Source organism: Mirounga leonina, unplaced genomic scaffold (assembly GCF_011800145.1).
Source record: "Mirounga leonina isolate KUSES-001 unplaced genomic scaffold, KU_Mleo_1.0 Mir_366, whole genome shotgun sequence".
NCBI lineage: Eukaryota > Metazoa > Chordata > Mammalia > Carnivora > Phocidae > Mirounga > Mirounga leonina.
In genome coordinates, this window is record NW_023270709.1 from 22085233 (window position 1) to 22103080 (window position 17848).

The 17848-nt window shown below is 38.7% G+C and overlaps 1 protein-coding gene and 1 pseudogene across 2 annotated transcripts in view; one reads left to right on the forward strand and one right to left on the reverse strand.

Annotated features, from left to right (window-relative positions):
- Positions 1-17848, forward strand: part of CDKAL1 (CDK5 regulatory subunit associated protein 1 like 1) — a 661526-nt gene that overhangs the window by 180939 nt on the left and 462739 nt on the right. For both annotated transcript variants that reach the window (XM_034985765.1, XM_034985766.1), the window contains one exon: positions 8833-8881. In XM_034985765.1, coding sequence (XP_034841656.1) covers positions 8833-8881 — 49 coding nt within the window. The remainder of the gene's footprint in view (positions 1-8832; positions 8882-17848) is intronic.
- On the reverse strand, positions 12620-13388 carry LOC117997459 (annotated as a pseudogene).

Consider the following 17848-nt stretch of genomic DNA (forward strand, 5'->3'; position numbering starts at 1 on the left):
TTTATTTATTTATTTATTTATTTATTTATTTATTTATTTATTTATTTATTTATTTGAGACCGAGAGAATGAGAGACAGAGAGCATTAGAGGGAGGAGGGTCAGAGGGAGAAGCAGACTCCCTGCCGAGCAGGGAGCCTGATGCGGGACTCGATCCCGGGACTCCAGGATCATGACCTGAGCGGAAGGCAGTCGCTTAACCGACTGAGCCACCCAGGTGCCCCTCTCTCTGACCTTTTTATCAATGTCTGTCTCTCTGTCCCGGGCAGGGAAGACTCACCTTGGAAGGACTCATGGGAGTAGATTGGGCGCATCTAGAGAACCCAGGTTAATCTCATCACATCGGTGAGGTCTGTTTGCCAGGGTAGGGAACATATTCATAGATTCTGGGGCTTAGGACTTGATCATCTTGCCTGAGACAGACAGCATTAATATTTATTACTTGATGTTTCACATCTCTCATGTGCGTTTGTGTTTTGGTTCTGTTATTACTCTCTTTTTAACTTTAGTATCACTTTAAAAGTAATTTTTTTTACTTCGTAATACTGTCCTGTTATTTAATATGATTATAATAGTCTAATGTCCTAAATAGTGTGTCTCTGTACAATTGTGCTTAGCATGTTGAGTTTTGTTGTAATTGCTGAAAGAGTTGGTTTTTTTCCCGCTACAGAAAATTTTATAGGCATTTTAATTGGATTTAAGAGGAACAAGTTTCTGGTACGGATACACATTTTTCTTGGCATCCATCTAGCCTGGCCTTATCTGTCAATTAGTAAATTTTATCTCTTACTGAGTGTTAGTCACTCACTGGTACCATTTAGGTAGCAAATAAGCTTTTAGTGATGTGTGGAATGTGTGCCATATAATTTTTGATGAAAAGGCTGTTTCTACCATTGGGGAAGAATTTTTCTCAGTGAAGAGATGAAAGAAGATAAAACTGTACTGGGAAATGAGAAGGTTTTGTTCAAGAAGTTAAACCACATGTAGCATCCAATATTCTTTTGTGTACCTCGTGAGCAAACTTGTGCACAGGCTTGTAAATTCAGTGTTTTTTTTCTAATAGGGTTAGCTTAGTGACTGCTATGGACTTCCCCAAATTTTAGAGATTGGAACGTTGAGCTGTCTCACAACACCATGTATAGAAGTTGGGACTTTCCTTCACAGCTTGGAGAAAAATTTTTAGAGAGGAAAATGTTTTATTTTTTTTTACAGAGAAGTCAGTATTGAACTTTAACCTATCAGATGCTGATTATTGAATTAAACTCCCATTATGGTAAAAGTGAAAAGTTCGGACTTTGATGGAAAGACTTTATATAGTATAGTTCTTAACAGAGATAGAAAGGCATTTCTTTTTAGAGGTTGATAGCGTTTTTAGGTGGTTTTGAGGTTTTGGTCTGATATTTCTTAATTAGAATGGTAATGACAGGTTGTCCTATTTACATACAATCAAAATTAAGAGAGCCCATGAGAGAAGTCCTTTGGATCTGTGTTAAATGTGTACCTATAATGTATTAACCTCTCTTCTAAAAGGATTTGAGGTGTCTTGGGATGAAGTCTAGAAATAGTAAAACCCCAGCCAGATCTGTGTAATAGAAAAAGACTCACACCAAATAATAGAGAAATGCAGGTGAACAGTAGTCTTTGTATGATTTCAATAGAATTACCCTGAGCGATGCTTTTGAAATATTTCTGTTAACCCCACAGTGACTTCCTTGTGCAGGTAGAATAGGATCTAAACTGCATAGTATGAGGTACAACGTCTCACCTAATCTTCCTCCTCTAATTATCTGATCTCCTCTCCTGTCGCTCTGCCCCTCATTCACCATCATTTCTGTTTCAGCTCCTGGAGGTTCACATTGATGCTCCTGTTTTAGGGTTCAGGTCCCAGGATTAATGCTACCTGTTCAGAGGTTCACCTGGATCACAGTAGCGAAATTGCCCTCTCTAACTCTGGCCACTCCCAGACTCGATTTTCTTCATAGCATCTGTTATGACAAGAAATGAACATTTTCAGTTGTTTCCATGGTTTGCCCCCTGCCCCCATTAGAATGTAAGGCCCGTGAAGCAGGGACTTTGTATTTTCCACCATTATATCCCCAGAACAGTGCTTCGTGCTTTGTTGGTGCTTAATAGATATTTGTCAAGGGAATGCATGCATGCCAGTGGTGATTTGTGGGGGAAGGTTTGGGGGAGTAGTTGTTACCGGGGTCTCTTGAAAGTCCAGGTTTAGTTGGATAGCATTCTGTGATCATTTAGTAATGACCTCCATGTGTAGAGGAAAAGGAAGATTCATGAAATGTGCCACCCATGTGCCATTCCTCGATAAGATCTACCAAAAATCCTTGGCAGGACTTTAGCTGGATATCCTTGTGCCTCGGTTCCCTTAGCCTCGGAAATAACAATAGTATCTACTTGCTGGGAATGTCGTGAGGATTAAAGGTAATAATGCAGGTGACGTGTTAGCACAGAGCCTGGGACACAGTAATTGCTCAGGAAATGTTAGCTGTCACTGCGTTACTACTAGTCATTAACGTATCTAGCTGCTCGTTGTTCAAAAAAAAAAGATACTTCCAGACACATCCTAAAGCAGAACCTCCGGCTGCAGAACAGTATCAACTTGCTCCCTGACTGGACTTTCTTTTAGGCTGGTTGGCCAAATTGTGTCTGAGGTGTGCCTAAGTTTCCTAGACCTGCCGTAACAGATTGCCACAGGCCGGGTGGCCACAGGCTGGGTGGCTGTCTTAGTGCACTTCCCTTATGGTTGCCAGTAGCCGCATGTGACTGTTTAATTAAAAGTTAGCTTCTTGGTCACAGTAGCCACATTTCAAGTACGCAGTAGCTGCATGGGGCCGATGGCTGCCATGTTGGACAGCACAGCATATGAACAATTCCATCATTGCAGGAAGTTCTGTTGGATAGCACTGCTCTAAACAATTAGGAAATTTCAGAAGAGCACTTTCATTTGCTTTAGGTGACTGGGTATACGTTTGTTTCTTCAATATGTGTTCAGTTTTAAATTTGGAGTAGTTCATAATAGCCAAATAAAATATTTTTATGGATTTCTTTTAAAAGTTCTGTAGCAGAGTGACTCGTTAATGTTATTTATGAATTGTTTGTTCACTAACTCCTTTCTTCATTGTCGAGAACATATGGAGTCGGTAATAGAACATACTGCATGTCTTTTTTTTCCCTGTGTATTTATAACTAAGTGCCTAAAGGACACAAGATACTGTTTTATTTGTTTTATTTGAATTATATGCCAGAAACTAAGCTCTTGTGTATTCAGGGCTACAATTTATAGTATTAATTAAGAACAGCTTTCCTTTTCTCTCCAGGATGAATTCAATATATTCTTCATCACTGTGTGTGAATCTTGAGTTTGTTCTCTTGTGATTGTGTTTTCTTCTCTCCCTGCCTCCCACGTGTGCTTTTTTTTTGCCTTCTAACTCCCCCTCTCCTGACTCTTTTCTCCCTTCCTTTTCTGCTTGCCTTTCTTTCTTTTTCTCCCACCACTTCCTCCAGTATCCTCCTCACGAGAAATGGACACAGCACAATATTTTCTTTAGGTCATCCACTGAACTTCCCCTCGTGTGTTTGTAATCAAATGCTGTTTTTTTTCTTTGTCGTAATATTTGGTAGGCCCTTCTTCTTAAAGTCCTAGAGGTCCTCCACACCACCATCCAGCGGTTAAATTATGTATAGGGAACATCGATTTTTCTACCATAAAGCAAATGTAATTGAGTACTTAAAAAATCAGAGAATATATTTTTAGCTGCATACATTCAAGCAAATTGTGTGACCATCAGTGCAAAAGAAGATCGCTATTTTCTTCAACACATACATACACACACACACACACACACATATTTTTAAGCTATTTTGACATAATTTCACATTCACAGGAAAGTTGCAAACAAAAGGAATTACCATACCCTTTACCCTAATTCCTCAAATGTTAGTATTTTACATTTGCTTATAACTCATATATATATGTATATATATATGCATACACACACACATGCATATACATACATTTCTTTCTGATCATTTGGAGAGTAAGATGCAAACAGATGCCCCTTTACTTCTGAATACGCATGTATTTCAAAAACAAGGATATTTTCATATACTACTATAGTATATTTATAAAAATCAGGAAATTAGCATAGCTACTCTAAGTTAGCATGCAGACCTTAGTCAGCTTTTGCCAGTTGTCCTAATACTGTCCTTTAGAGGGAAAGAAAGAACCCAGATGCAAAGTTGAATTCAGTTGTAGGTTTCTTTAGGCTCCTTTAATTTGGAATATTTCCTCAGTTTTTCCTTGAGTTTCATGACCGCCAGCATTAGAACATTTGACTACCGTCAACCTGTATTATTATTATTATTTTTAAAAGATTTATTTATTTTAGAGAGAGAAAGCACATGGGGGAAGCGGGGGAGAGGGAGGAGTCATAAGCAGACTCTGAGCTGAGCGCAGAGCCTGACATGGGGCTCTATCTCACGACTCTCGAGATCAGGACCTGAGTTGAAACCGAGAGTCAGAGGCTTAACTGACTATGCCACCTAGGCGGCCCATATTATTATTTTTGTAATAACAGCTTTTTTGAGCTGTAATTCACACATTATACAGTGCTGTCATATAATGTGTGTAATTTAATGGTTTTTAATATATCCAGAATTCTGCCACAATCACCACAATCAATTGTAGAATTTTTTCATCCCTCCAAAAAGAAACTCAGCATTCCCTGGCAGTTTCTCTCATTTCTTTTACTGGCACCCATAGGCAGTCATGAATCTACTTTGTTGCTGGCCATTTCATATACACGGAATCATACAATATTTGACTTTTTTTGGTCTGGCTTCTTTCAATTAGCATACTGTTTTAGCATATAGTAGCCCCCCCTTATCTATGAGTGATGTGTTCCAAGATCCCCAGTGCACACTAGAAACCGTGGATCGTCTGAGCCTTATATATACTGTGTTTTTTTTCCTATACGTATATACCTATGCTAAAGTTTAGTTTATAAATTGGTGAAGCAAGAGATTAACAATTACTACTAATAAAATAGAACAATTATAATGACGTAATATAGTAAGAGTATAATGCAAGGTATCGTATTACATAATGTAATATGTGATGTGGTCTGTTGCTCAAAATACCTTCATGTACTATAGTCATCCTACTGTACTCATCCTTCTTGTTGGGATGACGTGAGATGATAAAATGCCTACGTGATGAGATGAAGTGAGGTGAGTGATGTAGGCATGTGACCCAGCCTTAGGTTCCTGTTGACCTTCTGAGGATATGTCAGAGGGAGGACCATCTGGTTCTGGACTGCAGGTAAATGGAACCGTGGATAAGGGGAGGACTACTGTATATCATGTTCCCTTTTATGGTGTAATGATATTTCGTTGTATGGATATAACACCTTTTGTTTCTTCATCAGTTGATGAGAAATGAGTAGGTTCCACCTTTTGCTTATTTTGAATAGTGCTGCTATGAACATTTGTGTATAAGGTTTTGTGTAGACATGTTTTTATTTCTCTTGGGTGTATACTTAGAACTGGAATTGCTGGATCATATTGTAACTCTGTTGAACTATTTGAGGCCCCACCAGACGACTTCCCAAAGCAACTCTACCATTTTACTACATTCCCACTAACAGTGTAGGATGGTTCCAGTTTCTCTGTATCTTTGCCTATGCTTGTTGTTGTCTGTCCTTTTGACTGTAGCCATCCTGGTGGGTATGAAGTAGTATATCATTATGGTAAAATATATATAACATAAAAGTTGCTACTTTGATTAATTTTAGGTGTGTGTCAGTGGCTTTAAGTTCTTTCACACTCTTGTGCAACCATCACCACCATTCACCTCCAGGATGTCTTCATTTTTAACAAACTGAAAATCTAGACCCATTAAACAATAGCTCCCTATTCCTCCATTGCGATTTTGATCTGCATTCCCTGGTTGGCTAATGATACCGAACAATTTTTTTTAATACGCTTATTAGCCATTTGTATATCTTCCTTGGCAAAGTGTCTATTCAGATAGACAGATGGACTTTGCCCATTTTAATTTCTTTTGACGATTTCATTTATTTGCTTATTTTAGAGACAGAGAGAGAGAACAGGAGAAGGGGCAGAGGGAGAGGCGGAGAGAGAGAGTCTCAAGCAGACTCTGTGCTGAGCCTGGATCCCGATGCGGGGCTCAATCCCACAACCTTGAGATCACGACCTGAGCCAAAATCAAGAGTTATATGCTTAACTGACTGAACCACCCAGGCGCCTCTGCCCATTTTAATTTTAATTTTTATTTTATCATTTTTTAAAATAGGCTCCATGCCTAGTATGGAGCCCAGTGCAGGGCTTGAACTCATAACCTTGAGATTAAGACCTGAGCTGAAATCAAGAGTCGGTCGCTTAACTGACTGAGCCACTCATTTTTGCCCATTTTTAAATGATTTGTCTTTTTATTGTTGAGTTGAGGGAGCTTCTATATATTTTAGATACAAATCTGAATCATACCATGTTTATGATTTGCAAAAATGTTCTCCCATTTTCTGTGTTGTCTTGTTACTTTCTCAGTGATGTCCTTTGATGTATCAAGAGGTTTTAATTTTGATGGTGTTCAGTTTACCTTTTTCCTTTTGTTGTTCATGTTTTTGATGTAATATCTAAAACATTGCCATCTAACCTAGGGTTCACCTACATTTATGGCTGTTTTCTTCTAAGGATGTTATAGTTTTAGCTTACCCTCAACTTTGAAATTTTTTAACTGCTCCTCCTACAAGTAATTCTGACTCTTCTTTAAGAATACTGCTTTTTTCTCAATCCATGTGCTATAAACTGGATGCAGTGATCCCTTTGAGCTATTAGGTCTCCAGCTGCATAGGAACACTTTGATGTTTTCATTCCACCATTGGATTTTCTCATATTGTACTACTATTATTTTCCATCTTGTATCCCCAGCTGATATCTTGGTCATTCATCCCCATTCACTGGGAAATTTGGCCAAGTCTTCTTTCCTTGTCCCACCCATGTCTCCTTTCTACCCATCTGTCTGTAAGAGTAGTCTCTATTTGCTATATTTTCTTAGTTATGATTCATTACTTTGAACTCACTGCTTTCCCTAAGTTCATTGACTCCCTCATTGTTAAATCAGGCGTATGTATTCCAGTCTTTATGTTAACTTACTATCTCTGTAGCATCTGACCCTATTGGGTACTTTCCTCCTCTTTGAACTCTGTTATTCTGGCTTTGATCATATTCTGTAAGGAAGCCACATGAATTCTCTTCATAAAACCAGAACCTAGTAGTTCCAGTGGCTCCAGTGAGGTAGGTTTGTTTGGGACCTAAGATCCAAAAGGGATTTACTTTGCCTTTGGCAATTTCTCAACAGTTAGTGTAACTACTGCCATTATGTTGGGATGAGTGGTCAGAGGCAGGGCCGAGTCCAAGTGTGTTCTCACAAGTCTTTCCTTGCTTCCCATAACACACTGAGGCCAAAAGAATATTTAAAAGAGATTTGCCACTGCACTTTTTAAAAGGTTCTTACTCAGTTGAATTCATTGCAGCATCATTATATAATAATGAAAGATTAAAAATAACATAAGGGTCCATTAGTTGGGGAATGGGTAAATGCATTATGGTGTATCTATACATGAGATATTAGGCAGCTACTAAAATAAATGAAGTAGACCTATATGTACTGATGATGTATAGAAAAAAAATAAAAAGGCAGATCTGTTATTTTCCTTCTCATCTGTCTACCTATTTATCTCATAATTTGTAAGAAAAAAGGACAGAACAGAGCTATATATAAATGTTCTGCATTGGAAAATGTCTTGGTATCTACTTATTAAGCAATTATGAATGATGTTATCTTAGGAGTGGAAATAGAGGATGTAACGTAATATGGGTTACTTTATTTCCTTTTTATATTTCTAATTTGAATTTTTTCAATGAGCATGTATTTCTCCTATAATAAAGCAATGATTTGAAGATTTTTAAGGCATAAGTAATATCAGCTTATGACTCATTGTGTTTTCACTTTCTCTCTTCTCTTAGCTTCTTGCACTACAGTCTTTGCTTTTTTCATTTTCCTTCTACACCCTAGCCACTCTAACTTTGTCTCCTTAGTGGGCTTCTCCTGTCTTAATCTGGTTTATCCCTCAAGATTCACCTTTGGTTCCCTGAGAAGCATCCCTGTATCACTCAGTCACAATTTATTACCTTTCCTCTGTGTTCCCGTGGCACCCCGGGGACTCTCCCTTCGTCACTGGTGTCTAGGGTAGGAGCTGTTATTATTTGACTTTGTATCCCATCGACGTGAGCATAGTGCCCAGCACATGGTAGACATCCATTAAAAAGGGGCTTCCGTGTTAGAATAATAAAGCATAGAATTTGGGGTAAATCTCCTTAAAACCAGCTTGTCCTTTTCTGTAGGTTGGCATTTCGTGTCATTTTTCTTGAAGAATGAAAAGAAGAGAATGTGTGTGTGAAGAGGCATGTTTTAATTAAACGTCCGTTTATATCTCAGGATGTGTTGAGTTTATGTTGATAGGCTATGCTAACAGAACCCCAGGCAGTTTATTTAAATGTATTATGATCTCTTCAGTTATCATTGGAGGACAGGAGAGTGGTAATTTCATACTTCACTGTAACACAAAACATTAATACAGAATATTTTTTATACTATCTCTCAATGCATTAATTAAAGAAAACCTACATTCGTTTGCTTGGGAAATGTGATACACTGACTCAAGCAGAAGGGTAAACACAAATTAATGTTTCTTATCCATGTAAATTGCTTGTCTAACAATTTGTTTTCTTTTTAGGTTCAACAGATAGACCGAGTGGTAGAAGTTGTGGAGGAAACAATTAAAGGTAATTGTTGAAAGTGGGATAAGCAGATGTCTACAGTGGTCCTCCCTTCCTTATCTACACTTTTGCTTTCTGGATACAGTTAGCCATAGTCAGCTGATGTCCAGAAGCAGATAATCCTCCTCCTACCTTATCGTCAGAAGGCCAATAGTGGCCTGAGCCTACATCACAGTGCCTACCTTGGTCACCTCACTTCCCATCATATCATTCCAAGAAGGGTGAATACAGGACAGTAAGACACTATGAGAGAGAGACCCCATGCACGTAACTTTTATTGCAGTCTATAGTTGTAATTTTTCTAGTTTATTATTAGTTATTGCTATTAATCTCTTACTGGGCCTAATTTATAAATTAAACTTCATTGTAGCTATGTATGTATAGGGAAAAACACAATACAAATAGGGTTTGGTACTTTCTGTGCATAGTTTCAGGCATCTCCTGGCGGTCTTGGACCGTATCCCCTGGCTGGTAAGAAGGGGGAAGTACTGTATTATTTGAACTATATTATAAAAATATCAGTTAACATTTATTTACATACAAAATTACAACATTTTGTCCTTGACTGATTCATGCATTGACCAATCCAATACAGGAGGCATATATTTAATTGACTTATAAATGAGTCAGGTCATAGTCCTTTTTTTTTTAAGCTCATTTTTATATTTGCGTGAAATAGATTTTGAGTTTTGGATCAGGAAGACATAATTTAATCAGTTTTAAAATAAGGAAATGAGCGATGCCCTGGTAACTCAGCTGGTTAAGTGTCCGACTCTTTGTATTAGCTCAGGTCTTGATCTCATGGTTGTGAGTTTGAGCCTCTTGTTGGGTTGCAGCTGACATTAAATAAATAAATAAATAAATAAGTGGAAATGATTATATTTATGTGGGTTTTTTTGCAACTTTATTGAGATACAGTTGACATTATGTGCATGTTTTTTTAATCACCTAATTAGTTGCAGTTACCCTTTTTAAAAGTACTTTTTAAAAATAATTTTTTTTAAGTAATCTGTATACCCAGCATGGGGCTCAAACTCACAACCCTGAGATCAAGAGTTGCATGCTTTTCCGACTGAGTCACTCAGGTGCCCCTACAAATACTTTTAAAAGTAGTATTCAGTTTTGATATTCTACTGAATATAATTTTTGTAGTTACACTAGAAAATAGAACTATGTTTCATTACCATGGTTCTTCGAACCAGATTCTTATTGAAGTCACTGAGAAATAAATTATCCTCAGTTCTGTGGTTTAATTTTTAAATACTCATAGTCCATTTTCCTCTGTTAGATTAGTACAAATAAAAACCAGTAATGCAATTTTACATGAATTGAGCTTCTCACTTAAAATTTTAATTGTTTTGTTGTAAGTGGGAATTGTGTGTTTTAAAAAAAGAAAACGGACTGCTGTCACCATGTTGAGATTTTTTTTAAAGATTTTATTTATTTATTTGACAGAGAGAGACACAGCGAGAGAGGGAACACAAGCAGGGGGAGTGGGAGAGGGAGAAGCAGGCTTCCCATGGAGCAGGGAGCCCAACATGGGGCTTGATCTCAGGACCCTGGGATCATGACCTGAGCCGAAGGCAGACGCTTAACGACTGAGCCACCCAGGCGCCCTTCCACGTTGAGATTTTAACCATGCACTTTTCCTGCTAGCTTGTGTCTGCCACCTTCCACATGCTCTTCATTTATTTTGATTCCTTGATTTATTGGATGACCATAGAACGTGAGAATTAGCCTATACCTTAATCTTCTTTGAAATTTCAAAATGAGATGATATACAATGATTAAAAATGTAAAGCAGTGATCATTTTGAATAGTTTGTTAAACCGTGCACCTGAGTCCCCATCTGGGAGAGTGTACAAGTGTGGCGTTTCTTGTGCAGTCCTGGTGTGATAGGGCGTGATGCCGAGCCTTTTCACCAGGATTACATCGTTTAGTCTTCACAGCAGCACTGTGAAGTGAAGTGGGTGTAAATAGTTTCCTCATGTTCCAGACAAGGAAGCTGAGACACCGGGGCGCATGGCTAGTGAGTGGCAGGGTTGGGACTGGCATCCAGGCAGGCCTGCTCCCAGGCCTGTGCTCATGAGTCTGATGCCACATTCATGCAGCTGTACCATGACTTCTCTCATCTCTCCCACCTGAGAGTCACTGTGTTAGTGGGTGACTGAGTTTCTGGAAGTAGTGCTTCAGGATGCTTGAGGGTTTTGCTGCCTTATTCATCTTCCGTCTTAAGGACCAGCCCCATGATGGCCCCTCAGTATGTCCATATATAGTCAATTAATGGTGATGAAGTTAGCACTGGAGACAATCTAGGCGATCTGGGGTATGGTGGGATGACTTTTTAGAGGCAACACTAAAGGCTTGATCTATAAAAGAGATAATCGACAAGATGGACTTACTAAAATTAAAAACTTCTCCTCTGCAAAAGACACTGTCAAGAGAGTGAGAAGACAAGCCACCGACTGGGAGAAAATGTTGGCAAAAGATGTATCTGATGAAGGACCATTATCCAAAATATATAAAGAACTCTTAAAACTTAACAATAAGAAAATAAATAACCCAATTAAAAAATGGACCAAATACCTCATCAGACACCTCACCAAAGAAGATACATAGATAGAAAATAAACATATGAAAAGATGCTCCACCTCATATGTCATCAAGGAAATGCAATTAAAACAAGATACCACTACACACTTATTTGTATGGCTAAAATCTGGATCACTGACAACCCCAAATGCTGGTGAGGGTATGGAGTAACAGGAACTCTCATTCATTGCTGGTAGTAGTTCAGAATGGTACAGCCATTTTGGAAAACAGTTTGGCAGTTTCTTACAGGACTAATATACTTTTACCATACGATCCAGCAACCATGCTCCTTGGCATATACCCAGGGGAGTTGGAAATTTGTGTCCGCACAAAAACCTGCACACGGATGTTTATTCAATAATTGCCAAAAGTTGGAAGCAACCAAGATGTCCTTCAGTAGGTGAATGGATAAACTGTGGAACAATGGAATATTCAGTGCTAAAAAGAAATGAGCTATCAGGTCATGAGAAGACATAAAGGAAACTTAAGTGCACATTACTAAGTGAAAGAAGCCAATCAGAAATGGCTACACACTGTGTGATTCCAACTCTCTGACTTCTGCAAAAGGCAAAGCCAGTAAAAGGATCAGTGTTGCCAGTGTTGGGGCAGTGGGAGAAAGATGAATAGGCAGAGTACAAAGGAATGTTTTAGGGCAGTGATAGTATTTTATATGATACTGTAATTGTGGATACATGTCCTTATATATTTTCCCAAACGCATAGAATGTTCAACACCATAAGTGAATTGTAATGTGGTCTTTCGGTGATTGTGATGTGTCAGCGTAGGTTCATTGATGTAACAAATGTACCACTCTGGCGGAGGATGTTGATAATAGGGACAACTGGGGGGGGGGGGGGGGGTAATATGGAAACTCTGTACTTTTCTGCTCAATTTTGCTGTGAACCTAAAACTGATCTAAAAAATAAAGTCTAATAAAAAACAGTGAAGTTGTTTTTGGCAGTCTGAAGGCTGCCAAATGGCTTGCAGAGATATAATTTCTATAGGAAATCATAGAAGGTAAAGGTAAACTATGTTTTTCTGTACTGACGATGCTTCTGGCACCAAATGTGTATGTTTTCTATACCAAGCAATTTTTAAAATTTAAATATCACAAATAAGATTTTTTATTTGTCACCATTAAATGTGTGAATTTTAAACAGATTCTTGGACTAGTGGCTCATACCCATCAGTTTGTTCAACTTTACACTGGTCTCATCCCCAGTAGCATTTCCAGATCTGCTACCTTCACCATGAAGCTTCATGAACATTCCTTTCCCAGTTCAAACCTGGGATTCTTCAGCATTTTTACTCTTCTAACAAAGACATCATGGAGTGGATAAATAGATGGGCAGGCCTTTTCTATGTCTTTTCCGATGTTGCCTGGAATCAGTTTATTGACCACTCCTTTCAAGTCATTTGTCTGCACGTCTCAGGTCATGATTTCCATCATCTTTTTCTGAATTTGGCGGACCTGTTGGTGCTGCATTTTTAAGTAAAATCATCACAAAATAGATGAAGCAAATAACCATCGGTAGTTTTGACATCAACCTGAGCTTCAATCCAGGTCTGTCATTTTTTGACCATGGAACACATTTTGTCCCTGGTAAGATCCATGCCATGCTAATTCGTCAGGCAGGTTTTGCCCTGAATGTTCTCAGCAATTAGCTTGAATTTTCTAAATGCAACTTCTTCATTGTGCAGATCAGCAAGGCTCACTTCAAAAACACAACGCTTGAGGCCAACAGATGCAATTTTGCTTCCTTGAGTTCTCGTGACTAGTGTTTTTTCCAGTATTTCTTATACTGAACATAGCTGGTGCTTTCACATCATACCAGTCTTTCTTAGAAAATGGATCAACCACTTTCTTCTTGCCTCCCTTTTTGCTGCCTTTCATGAGGTGTTTGTTCTTCCCACTTGCCATGGTGCTGCTCAGGAAGCCAAAGGGGCTATCCCAAGCAATTCTGACCTTAACTGTCTGGAGTTACTGCGGACCTCACTGGTTGAAGGCTCAGTTCCATTTGACTACCTACCACTTCAGATGCCAATTGCAAGTCCAGATTGTCACCTGTACTTCTGACAGACCAACTATAAATTGGGTTCTCATGACCCCCTACTTAGGTTTGATAATTTGCTAGAGTAGCTCGTCGAACTCAGGAAAAGTGGAACTGGAAGAAATGCACGGGGCAAGCTATGTGGTAATGGAAATGGAGCTTCCATACCCTTTCTGGGTATGCTACCCTCCCCGCACCTTAGTATGTTAACCAACCTGGAAGCTTCCCAAACCCCATCTTTAGGGTTTTTTTATGGAGTCTACATTACATAGGCATGAGTGATGAAATCATTGACCATTGGTGATTGAACTCCCAAAGGTTGGGGTTGGGGCTGAAAGATCCAACCCTCCAATGACATTGTTGGTTCCTTTGGCAGCCAGCCCCCATTCTCTAAGAGTTACCTCATTGGCATAAATTCAGATATGGTTGAAAGGGGCTTATGATGAGTAACCAAAAATGCTTTCACCCTTATCATTCAGGGAATTAAAGGAGTTTTAGGGGCCCTGTATTAGGAACTGAGGATGAAGACCATATATATATTTCCTGTTATATCACAATATCACAGAAGGCCTGTCACCTCCAGGTTGAGTTGATTGGGGATGGCTTCTCACTGAAGAGTTTTTGCTTGAGTGGATTTATCAGGGAGATTGAAATTGGATTTAATTGGAGAGTCCACTGTGAGACATGAGTTAAAGATGAAGCTGGTGGGGATGTTCATTGGTACGTTGGCTTGAGGGTGGCAAGGCTGATGATTAAGTATTAGTAATGCAACAGGAGAACTTTAGAGATGGAAGAAACAATTTTTGTAGGTGCTCTTAGTTGCAGATAAGGAAGCTGAAAGCTGTCAAATGAAAGCCATCAAATGATTCATCTAAGATCTCTTGGTTAATAGAGATCTGGGCCTGTCCGTGAACTTCTGTTCTTCATTTTCTGCTGCCAGTATTTCATTTAGAAAGCACAAGTTAGTGAAATAATGTGGCATTTATAGCAGCTAATTAGTCCTTGGTTGACTTTCACAGGTTGCTTTTCTGAGGCTCAGTTTTCCTAGTTCAAAGTGGAGAGGATTAAATGGATATGACTTTTGAGATACCTGGGACATACTACAGGATCAGTTTTTGTTACTGTTTATTTCTTACTACCTCCTTAATACCCAGACTGCTGGAATCATCTAACTGTTGGAAGCAAATCTCCTCCCCATCTGAGTCTGCTGCTACCATCATCCCGGGGTTATTTACACTCCTGCATGTGTACCTTCAGTGGTTGCCAGTTACCTGCCAAATGAAGGTGTGACTTCTTAGTGTGAACCTCATGGTCTTTTCCTCCGTCCTGTTCTTTTTCTCCCACTGATTCCATACGTACACCCTTTGCTCCAGCCCCGTATGCTATGTGTTTCCCTGAGGGTCCTGCCTGTGAGTGGATGCGTTCTGTCTCTTTTACAGACCCTTTCTCCACCTGACGTGTGTTGCTGGAGGCTGACCTGTGTGTGTGGCGTCAGTAGGACCCTTGCTATTTGGTGTCTAGGTGGATTTTTCCAGCTGGAGGTTGGAGGTGTGACTCGAGTGTGAGACAGGAGTATTTGTTACGCTTTCTCACTCTCTCCTTCCCTGCTTCTGCTGGTTTTGTGCTTCCCTGAGCGGCGGCCACAGATCCTGTCAGGTGGCCCACTCTATTCATCTGTTTCTCCAGGTTCTTCTAACTGTTCCCTTCCTTTGCTTTTTCAGGCCCAGGGGTGGAAATAGCACCCCATTGTTGCTAGCCTGAGAGTATTGCATTGTCTCTTGTTGGTGTTCCTAACCTTGCCAAACTTTAGTAAATAGTCCCTTTATTAAAACCTCTTCAATTATGCAGTGTGCCATCTGCTTTGCTGGGATCCTGATTGATAAATGCTCCGTGGAGAAGCGAGTCTTTGCCCAGAAGGGCCAGATGGAATACAGCCTGACAAGAGGATTTTGCCACAACTGTCTTGTTTCCACATTTGATTCCTGTTGGGCTCTCTTCATATGTCTTCCTTGAAGGGGGTTTGGACGTACAGCTTCTGCCACAGCCTGTTTGCATTTTTCTTGCTTATGTTATACCAAGTAATGTTTTAAAAATGTACTAATAAGCTACATTGATGCCCAAAGCATTTAACTATTGTGATTAACATAAAACCATATAAAGCATATTCCATTTGTATCTGTCTCGGTTGCAACAAAATGGAAAGTTCCAAGTTACTCTGAATGAATCCTCCCTATTTTAATAGTGGCCTGAAAATTCCATCCATTTATAGCATTTATTTTAGGAGAGAACAGATTATAATGAATTTAGGATTTTCTTCTGTATCATCTTGATAATTCAGCAAGGCACATAACCAATTCTGAGGGAAGATGTATAGAGTTTAAATACATTTATTTCTTTCTTTTAAAATATTCATGTACCTTAGTCTTGGTTTACATGGTCACTAAAACTTTTTTTTTTGGTATGAAAACTCTGAAGGGAATATAATTTTGTATTTCTTCTGATATGTGTACATTACATCCTCCAAACCAAAAAAAAAAAAAAAAAAACTTTAAAAAAATTCTTGTCTTTGCAAAAGTAGTCTACTGGATAACTTAAGACAAATGATTGCAAGTAAATATTGCCTATTGAAATTAGAAAAATGTTTTTACTCTTAAGTCATTGTTATTAATATGTTTGCTAGTATTTCATTCAGTCTAATTCCAGATGCCTCCAGTGTCGGTAATTCAAGACTTTCCCAATATGGCACGATCTGCAAGTTTAATTGATTTTCTGTTTCCCTTAACTTCTCAGTAATTGATGCAATCTTGGATTAGACTGACCTAAATTCCCAGGGTACTTCACCAAATAGCTCTTTCTTATTTAACACATTGCTATTCATCTTCACTCTGTCAAATTTTGTACTTTGCATTTGGTACGAATTCAGAGTATAAACTTTTTGTGAATTGAGACTGGAAGGCAAAATATCAAGCGGTTTTTGTAAATGTTAATAACTGAACAACCACCCAAACATCCCGTGGAGATTTACTTGAGGATGCTTTCCAAACTTAATAAGTAAGTGAACTGAGCTTGGATATGTAACATGGTCCATCTGGGATGGTATTGGACCATATAAGCACATCTGCTTTCACAGGGTTTGTTTTTCAATAAAATAATTTTCTTGATTTTCAAAGTATGCTTTGAAGGGACACTTCTGCATTCTCTCAATATGTGTAGTTGCTGACACAGTTATTATATAGTCTGAATATGCTGGAAAGTGTTGCACAGTGGTTTAATATTGGGACTACTTCCCAGTCTCATTGGTGTAATTAAATAAGTGATAACTTCTATCTTGTAATAACTAAAGAAGCCAGAAATTTATGGCTGTGGTTGATTTAGTTTTTTTTCAATGAACCTGTTTGTTTTAAGTTTATGTACCATGTTAATACATGATTACAGTGTCGCAGACATTGCATTTTGCCACCTTCTTAAATGTGTCAGTTTGTCTTTTCCTCTTCTTTTTCCTCACTCTCCCCTCCTGCTGGTTACCCCAGATTAGCAATAGGATTCTAACTTTACTTATTTGCCCCCTATACTTCAATATACATTATTTCTAGAATGAATTTTTTTTATCCATTGTATCTTTCATTTTGTCAAATACTTTTCTTCCCTTAAAGCTTTTAAAACTAAAATAAACACTTAAGTGTGCCCCCCAGGTGGATTCTGCTGCTTCATGATTCAGAATTGTTTTATATGTTTTTGGCTGGTCTTTAATTACACTGCTTTAGTATGTTCATCACTTACATTTCCTTTTCTGTTCAAAGATGCATTTTCTTACAGGTTTGAACCACCTTTTATTATTAATGGAATTAATTTTTATGAAGTCTTGGGTCTTTCATTAACTTCTGCTTCATTCTGGGGTGGGGCTACAAGGGAGGGTACATGGTGTTGAATAGTTTGTTAGTTTGACAGTCTTACTAGAGTTTTCACATAACACACTGTTACAATGGTTCACTGGATTTGATTGTTCAAAACAAGGAAAGGAAATTGCTTTCAGCTTGAACCTCTCAGGCTTCCCATGACCCAACCCTCCTATTAGTGGTCCCACCGATCTGTCTGGAAATGTAGCCCCATCCTTCCTTGTTTAAATATTGACAAGGAATCACCTACTGTGAAAATTGGATGTTCATGTTAACTCTTGCAAATTTTCTTTTTTTTTTAAAACACAGGTGGGACCATGTCCCTCCTTTACTCTGACTTATGTGGTACACCCTCCTCCAATCCCCCCTCAGAGTAAAAGGCAAACTTGTACAGTGACCTCTAGGGGTCAGTGTGAGCTGCTTCCCCTGCAATT